General features: G+C 44.1%; 1 protein-coding gene across 1 annotated transcript; it reads right to left on the minus strand.

Moving 5' to 3' along the window:
* Positions 1 to 1,968: 1,968 nt before the first annotated feature.
* Positions 1,969 to 6,717, minus strand: GCM2 (glial cells missing transcription factor 2). The gene is made up of 5 exons (XM_054284689.1): positions 6,676 to 6,717; positions 5,163 to 5,415; positions 4,670 to 4,782; positions 3,105 to 3,230; positions 1,969 to 2,850 (listed from the first exon to the last, which is right to left on the minus strand). The coding sequence occupies exons 1-5, from the start codon at positions 6,715 to 6,717 to the stop codon at positions 1,969 to 1,971; spliced, it is 1,416 nt and encodes a 471-aa protein (XP_054140664.1).
* Between the last annotated feature and the right edge of the window lie 2,156 nt (positions 6,718 to 8,873).

Below are 8,873 nucleotides of genomic sequence, written 5' to 3' on the forward strand. Positions count from 1 at the left end.
GGCTAATTATCAAATTGATGTTGTTCACCTGAATCTCTTCTTATCAGTAATTTAAAACACTTGGTAGAAGAATTACCCTAAGAGTTTAACAAAAGCTAAGGGAGATATACAGAAAGTACACTAGAGCTAAAAGACAAGGTAAGCTTGCTGCAGGTGAATTAATTTAGTCTTTTTGTGAATTCCATCTTTGTCTGGAATTTTTAAAATGCTGAACAATCCACTGCTGAAACAGGATGCTATTAACTAAATTCCTATGGGGCTCAGTTTCACATCTCAGACTGAACACATTTATGAAAACATGGTTTCCATAAAAATATAAAAAGAAAGAAAATATACTACATCAGAAATAACTATTTTTAAAAAACTATTAACTGTTCTTTGAAAATACAATTTGTTTACTAATTTAATGATAGCTTCAGTGCATAGAACCTTATAATTCTAACTAGCCAGCTGCTCACATTACTTTACATGGTGCCTTGCTTTGAACTGTGATTTCATTTATTCAGACTACAGTACTATGCTGCTTCTGAAAACACAGCAAAAATATACATAAGACAGAGGTAAAAAAAAAGTGTTCAAAAAGTTAAAGATACTTTGTAACTCAATAACAATAGTACCTAAAGAATTTTTTTTTACCCTGATCAATCCTGTGTCTACTTAGCTCCCTTGCATGGCACACATATTTTGGGTGAGGGTTCTATTCCCCGGGACTAGGCAGCTTTCAAAATATCTTTTGTTTTAAACCAGCACTGCTCTGGTTTTTCTTCTTTCCAGATTAAAGAAGAATTAGTTGTTTTAGGGATGAATTTGGGAATGCATTCCTTTACAATTTAATTGATTAACTCAGTTTGGAGATTTTGTTTTGTAACCTTTCTGTTGGCTGGTTGCTTAATTTTCAAAGCAGTGCTGTCATGGGGAGCTATGTTTACAGAGAAAACAGTCCTTTGGGAGAGGGAGAAAGACCTGATGGAGATGGAGTGCAGAGAGGCAGCCAGGAAAGGTTTATTCAACACTGACCTGTACTAAGTAGCTGGGATGTTGCATTCCTAGACAAGACCAGTTGTATTCATGGGTCAAGAGAATTCTGCACCAGTAACCAATTGGCCTGACCAGCTTTCCAGGCCCCTTTAAGCAAAAACCAGTTTCACTGTAAATGGTTTTCAGGACCACATAAGTTAACTCTGGTGGCCATGTGATGCTGAGCAGGCTTGGTGGAGGTTGCCTGAGCCTTCCTACCTCCAGGCTGAGTGTTACAGGGCATCAGTTCCTGGTGTGGCTGTGCTGGGTTGTCCTTCTTACACAGAAAGGCTGGATAGTCTCTACTCTTGATACAGGGGATTAAAAAGCAACATGAATTTAGCAAATTTCATTTCTCAGGTTTCAGGTTTTTCATTTCTCATTTCAGAGAAACGTAGTTGATCTTTCCATTCATCGAAAGGATCATGGCAGGTGAATGAACTGTTCAGGTGAATTATTCTGCAAATAGTCTTGCTTTCACATTTATGTTGTTTCTTTCTTTCCCTGCCATTTCCTTCCGTTGACTGTAATCTATAGCCACCTTCCTTAATTTTTTTCCATTACCTGATTAGTCTTTTCTTTCTTACAGATGGAGCATTTTCTCTCAAAGCCTGAGCCAGGAGTTGTAGCTCTAAGTGGAATGCACTTGCTGTCAGAGGAGGCTGTTAACTTCCAGAGGAGCTGTGCCTCCATATTACCTTCTCCGAGGTGTGTTTTGGGCTCAGTTCCTTGTGCCATTTTAGAGACTGTGTGGGGTTTCTTTGAAATTAGATGCAAAATATAATTCACTCAGCACACAGCTCCAGAAAGGCGCCTTTGGGAGAAAGCAGTCTTGGTGTTTTGCTTCCTTATTTCTCCTCAAGTCCCAAACCACTTGGCTTAGCACTCACATAGTCAGCACAATAATCTATTCTCCTATCTGCAGGTATTTGCCATTTAGGCACCATTTAGTCAATACTCAGCACTCTCATACCTTAGGGCCTGGCCTTCATGCTCAGCAAAGCTGCTCCCCATAGGGAGCCCATACCGATAGCTCTCCATGCCCTCAGCTGGTTTGGATTTTGTGGGGATGGAGTCGTGCTGGTAGAGCAACGCTGACTGTATCATCCCAAAGTCTTCCTGAATCTTCATCCCTGAATAGACAGCTCCTGAGATGTTTTCTGCCACGTGGGTGTAGCTCTGGATGTTTTTCACGTCGCAGAGGTTGTCGCTGTACTTCAGCGCGGGTGGCTTGTAGGCCTGGTAGGACACCTTGGTGGTGGTGGTGATGACGGTCTGCAGCGGCGGGGCCATGGGAGCAGGGCTGGGGCTGTACCTGCAGGCACAGTCCCCACTGCAGTAAGCATGGGGAGCACTTGTTGCCATCTGCCCGTACTCGCTCCGGTCTCCGCTGCCGGTTTTCCCCCACGCTGGTTTCAGTCCGTAATGTCTGCCAGGGTTATCAAAGCTCTTATCATGGGTGGTCACAGTGTTGTAGTGAGGCCCGTTCAGACTGAGGGGGTCTGCATCAATGGCAGGGCTGGGCAGATCTTTGTAAAATGTTGGGTAAGGGCTTGAGCTTATAAAGGTAGGAACTCCAAACTCGTAGCTGCATGGCATGGGCATGTAGATCCTTGGATTTGGGCATTTAGGGTATGGAGATAGCTGGTCTTCTTGGAAGCTGGCTGAGTCGTAAGGTGCCTTATAGAGGTCTGTGTTCTGCAGTGAAGAGTAAGACTGGGCTGGAATTGAAAAATTGGTGTCTGTGAAGATACCAACTCTTTCTGGGCCATCCACGCAGTGAAAATTCTGTAGGTTATTGGTGTAACCACTGCTGTCAGGGTACCTTCCTGCCTGACAAGGAGAAGTAGATCTTTAAGATACAGGAATCAATACTGCCCGCGACATATGTCTCAATACTTGTGCTATTGCTAGTTTCAGCCCCAAATTAACAGATGTTACTTTGTTATTAGCACATGTTAATAGCATGATGTAAAGCTTTGTTTTGCCCTGGGATCCACAGTATGTGCTTATCACATATTTTTAATTGACAAAAATAAACTCTTCATTTATGTCACCTTTTTATTTCACTACTGACTTTGACTTACCTCTGAATTTAGAGATCTCTTTTTCTGGGAGTGGTGATAAGAGGACATTTGCTTCTTAATGGCACTTCTTCTTGCCTCTGCCTCCAGTTTGCTCTCTGGCCGGGGATGGTCATGGACTCCTTTAGCCTAAATTAGGATTAACTGAGAATTAGGTGTGTACCTAGAACGGGTTACGGGTTAAGATTAGAGAAAATGCTCTAAGTAGCAGGAGGGATACTCACAGCATGGTCTGTGGTTTGGCACAAGGAAAAAGGAAGGAGAAACTAAACAAGGACAAATTCATTGTGAAAACAAACAAATACAATAAATAATGATTTGGGTGTAGGTAGAAGGAAAAAGTGAGGGACAAGTCAGTGAGAAATGCAGAGCGGATAAAGGAGCAAAAGTGCTACCTAAGTTTGTGACATTGAGGAGTAGGTAATTAGAACCAAGGGGAAAAAACAAAAAAGCCCCATAGTTTGGTTGGTTTTCTGCAGTCCAGTATCTCAGTTCTGCCTTATAAAAACATAGATATATATATAGTATAAGTAGGCTTTAAAGAGGTTTCATGCCACAAGACAAAAAACATCCTCCTAAAGCAATACAACTTCTTGAACAGGCCTGAAAATTATATCCTGGAAAAACATCTGAAGATGCTCTGCTATTGAAACATCTGTGAGTATGCAGATCTACATAACTAAAGTTACATTGGCATGTGATGAAGTGATGGACACTACATTTCCTTACTCATTTGTCTGAGCAGAACTACATACAGTCCCTAATACAAGCTAAAAATTGCTTTGAAAACACTGTCCTTTCTCAAGCAGAAATTAACTTCTAAGCAAGGATTTATCAACTTTTTTGATAGTCAAGTCTTCCAGTTTTGCATGTCTGTAAGACAACATTTGAATAAGAATAATATAGGAGAGAATCTGGGAATATGGCCAGTTTTTTTCCATTTACTGACTGGAGAACAGAATTCACTGCTGTGTGAGTCAGGGGAAAAAATTATCCAGGAGAAAATGTAATCTCATGGAACAGAAACTTTTGGTTTCATTTTTGTTCCAGTGTTGCTAGAAAAGATGAAGTTTCAAATTTCAGCTAAGTTTCTTTTTTTTTTCTGTCAAGATTTTAAATCCTTCAAAATTCAAAGACTAGTTTCACATGAAGTAGAATTTTTATGTTTCAGCCATTGTGAATTAAGTAGGATTTTTTTTTCCTATTTATTTTAGTAGCAAATAAATATTTGGAAATAACATTGGTGAGATCCAGTTGTCATGTACACCAGGGTGCAAGACAATATTTTTGTTCATATTTGTGTTCTGTAAAGAGAATTTTACCTATGGGTTTTATTGTTGTTAAAATTGAATATTGCCAACCCATAAGTACTGCTTTCAAAGAGGTAGCCAAGTGTTATTGTTTTATTTGTTCTTATGTTCCTACTGAAGAGAAATTCAGTCATGGACTAGACCTCTGTCATGCTCATCATGATCTGTGTTATACAAAAGCGGGGGGGAGGACGAAATCTCTCTCTTTACAGGTATTTTTTAAGATAGTGTGCATAAATACATACAGCTGCTTTCTACCTGGAAAAATATTGCTTTTCCATCAAGCCTCCAGAAATTTGTGACCGGATAGCCACTGTGTCCTCGGCAAGGAATCAACTCCAGGGCAGAGTTACAGTTGGGGCAGGCTTTCTCTGTGAACAGACAGAAACTGCTGAAGAGATTGGTTAAGGACAAGGATGCTGCCTGAGAGTAAACAGAGCTCAAGAGCAACATGATCAGACTTTTCCAAAATTCAGATTAACATGTATTGTTCAAGGAAATGCAGTATAGACCACCAAGCATAGCTAAACGGTATGAACTAGAGCTGCCCACTAGATGTATATGCTAATAATTTAAAGGATTTAAATCCACAGCCCCTTAAATACTTGCAAACAGACATTGATGAAATTTGGAATCAATCAGTCATTGCAATTGTGCCTTAGCCTGCACGCAAGTAAGGGCGACTCCAGCTTGGAAATCAAGCCCGGATGAAGGAAACGGGGCATGGCAGCTCTCTCTGGGCGCCTCTCACTTTGCTGCTTCTGCCGAGCCTTGTCGCAGATGGCGGGGCGGAGCTGCAGCCTGGCCCCGCCGGGCAGGGCGCAGCTCCGGGCGCACAGCACCACGCCCAGGCAGGACTTCTTGAGGATCTGGCAGTTGTGGTTGTTGGTGTTGCGCATGGCCCAGCCGCTGAGGTGCCGCTGCGCGTTCTTCTCCTCGCTCGAGTAGATGAGCCGCACGTAGCCATCGGGCCACTCCTGGAAGGCGTCGAAGTGCTTGGGCTCCTGCAGCGCCGCAGGTGGGGCGGCAGGGCAAGGCAGCAAGGAGAAGGGCAAGAGAACGTCATTAGTATATCACAACCTAATTTTTTGCCTTGTTCTAAGACACATTACAGGGAGGAAAAAGCTTTTTCTATCACGAGAAAAGCAGCAGGAAAAGATATATTGAAATAATATCTTGTTCAGAAGTGCTCTCTAAGAGGGCTAGGGTGGTCTGAGATTCCATATCTGAAAAGAAAGTCAGGATCCTTTCCTCTTTTGCATCATGATCCATTGTAGCACCGTCTGCTGATACATATGCCTTTTACAGGGAAGTTACCAGCTGTAAGACATCAGCCTTACTCCCAGAATTTACTGACCAGTGTACTATCAGTGTGCTCAGATAGGACACAAGCCACCCTGATCATGACTGCTATTAAGTTCTCCTTGTCGTGGGACAGTGCAGCAGCAGGCAGGAAACTAGAAGTTTTAGCTATGGAATGGCTTCTTAAGGTGCATCTAATATGACTTGAATATGGCTTTTCCCAAAAAAGAGATAAAAATTTAGTCATTGCAAATATACTTCCAATATATGTATAGTGGCACAAACAAAAAACATTTCAGTTTGGGATTTCACATCTTTCAGGAGTTCATTATGAAAATGTAATTACCAGAGGTATGAACGAAGATTTTAAACTGCAAATATTTATAATGCAGTACATATTTAACATACGTATGTACTGCATATGGGAGCTATCCCAGCAAACAGAATGGAGCTACCAGCATTTACAGCATTAAGGCATTCATGAAGACATAACAGCAGGGGCTTTGTAAACTTGAATAAACTCTAAGATGAAAAAAGTTGCAAATTAAAAAAATGCATTTGGAACTCACAACTGGACAAAAGTGGAGTGCTCATTGGCATTAAAGTGTTGCATCAATAAACCAAAGAAATAATTAGATAACTTGGGTAATACTAGTAAACAGTCAATTCAAGCTCTAATTCAACATTTCTTGAATGAGGAGGAGGAGGGACAAGGAAATTGTGCAAATGGAGCCACGGGTTGTTCTAGGAGTTCATATCCGGCTAGGCAAAGCTGTGCATCAAATCCATACTTTCATTATATAAGTGACTTCATAAAGATTACAAAACAACACAAAATGAAAAGAGAAGTAAAGCAGACGCAAAACAAAGTTTTGCTTAGAGCGAAGTTTGTTTTGCTGTTCCCCAGCTCCGGGTAAGATCTGGACGGAGACTTTCCCCAGCACCCCCCGCCCACCCGGTACCTGCGGCAGTTTGGGGTCGTTGATGTCCCAGGTGAGCTTCATGGTAGGCAGCGGCCGTGGGTGGCGGCTCCCGCTTTTTTATGCCGTCGGGGCGTCGCCGAGGTGTGGGCGGGCCAGCAGCACCATCACCGAACCCCACTGCGGCCCCGGGTGCGGTAGGAGCTGCGCTGCCCCTCCGCGCCACAGGCGGGCCTCGCTACCCTCACCTGGAGGTGCGTGACGGGGGATGGATGCAGGGGTTGCGCACGAATCCACCCCCCAGCACTGGGGGCCGCGACCTCGGCAAATTTGAGCTGGGTTTGGAAGTCTGACCCGGCATCCGCGGGGCTCTCTCTGCCTTTCGCTCCCGCCGGTGGCCGGGGTGATGAGGAGAGGTAATGGGGTACCCGTCTCTGCCCCGCCGGGATGCTCCTGATCTTGGATTTGGAGCGTGCCTCGGAGCTGGCCGCAGCTTGTAAAGCCTGCGGAGGGAGGCAAAGATGCGGAATAACCTGCTCTTCGGACGTAAACGAAATCGGCGTTACTTGGCAGGTTCCCCCTTCGCCCTGTGCTCTATAGCACCTGGTTTAAAATGCAGAGTTGGTGTTGGTGCCATTGTATTGATAGGCGCATTTAAACTTATTGAACATTTACAGTTTTTTGTTATCTTTTTATTTTCGAAAGAAACGGCCGATGGGGTCTGAAGTTTGGAGTTTTCTGTTTGGTTGGTTTGGTTTCGTGAGCTTGTTTTTCTTTTTATTGTTTTTGTGGTTTGTTTGTTTGGGATTTTTTTGGAGTGGGGGGAGATTATGGGAAGGAAGGAGGGAGACAGGTTTTTTTCTTTCTGTTTCGCACACCAAAATTCAATCCACAACAGCCCAGAGACCGAGCCGTTGAACGCCGAGCGCTGCAATCGCCGTTTAAACGATCCCACCTGTTGGCAATTATTTTTCTCATTCGCTTCCATCCTCTCTGGTCCAAAATTTACTGATCCTAACCCTCAGCTGAGCACGATAAATCCCACCCGGCAGCAGCACACGCCCGCTGCGGCATCCCTCGGTCGAGAGCAGCCCCCAGGGAGGCTCTGAGCTCCTCCTTTGCACCCCGGGGCTCGGCCGGGGCTCTGTCCGTGCTGCGGTGCCGGGGTGCGAGGGGCCCGTCCCGGGAGCCGCACAGCTGCGGCTTTTTAGGGCGGCTGCGAACCGGGCTGCTTGTCCTCCTCATTTCCCGCCCCCGCTGCTGGTGAGGGCTTGCTGAGGAAAGGAGAGGGCTCGGAGCGGTGGGAAAGGTTGGCGAGGGTCACCCTCCACCCTGGGCGCCGGTGTGCCCAGCGGCAGCAGCGCGTCCCGGCCGTGGGGAGCGAGTGAAGCAGCCCCCGCGCCATGGCCCAGGTGAGCGGAGAGGGGACACCACGAGGGGATATCCCCGGGACTGCCCGCGGCCGCCAGAAACCTCGGGTTGTGTGATGTGGGGGGGTTTTTTGCAGCTTAGGTAATAACGAAGGAAAACCAGCGTTTTGGAAGCGAGGGGATGAGTAAGTGCTCTTCAGCTCTGGGGCGGAAAAAGTCGTTTGGGTTTGTTTTGGTTGGTTGGGTTTTCTTTTTTGGGGGCGACGGGGGAAAGAAGATTTTTTTTTCTGTATTTTTCTCTTCCTTTTATTTTTATAGGAAGAAAGAAGTGAAGAACGAAATAGAGATGTGAGTGGCAATATGGCAGACAGAGCAGGAGACTACGTAAGGATCTTTTAAATGCATCCTTATCTTTATCTTACAAATTGTTATTTTATATATACATATATTTCAAGGTGCATTTCTTAAATGGATATAGCATAACCCAGAACTTTTTGTAATTTTATTTAAAGTGGGAAGTGCAGTAGTCCTCTTAATCCTTTCTTTAGTAAGTGGTAAGAAATTATTGTAATAGTTGGGGGGCTTACAAACTGGCTATACTAAATTGCCTCTTTCCTTACTCTGTATCTTTGATGATTATTCTGTTTCAAGGGTTCTGTCTCTTTTGGACATTAAGACTGATGTTTCACTTCAGATGTAGTAGTAAAATGAAAGTAGAGAAACAAACAATAAAAAACCAAATAAACAGAAACTTGCAACTTTTAAAATAGCATTACAAGTATTTAGTCATAATTAGTGTTGCTCCAATTCCAATGCCTGCTTATTTTACTCACTAATTGTTCTCTTCCCTTCCCTCTACAGCTTGAATCA

The sequence above is a fragment of the Melozone crissalis genome, unplaced genomic scaffold (assembly GCF_028551555.1).
Source record: "Melozone crissalis strain CALT ecotype California unplaced genomic scaffold, PUWL_Pcris_2 ptg000042l_1, whole genome shotgun sequence".
NCBI classification, from domain to species: Eukaryota; Metazoa; Chordata; class Aves; order Passeriformes; family Passerellidae; genus Melozone; species Melozone crissalis.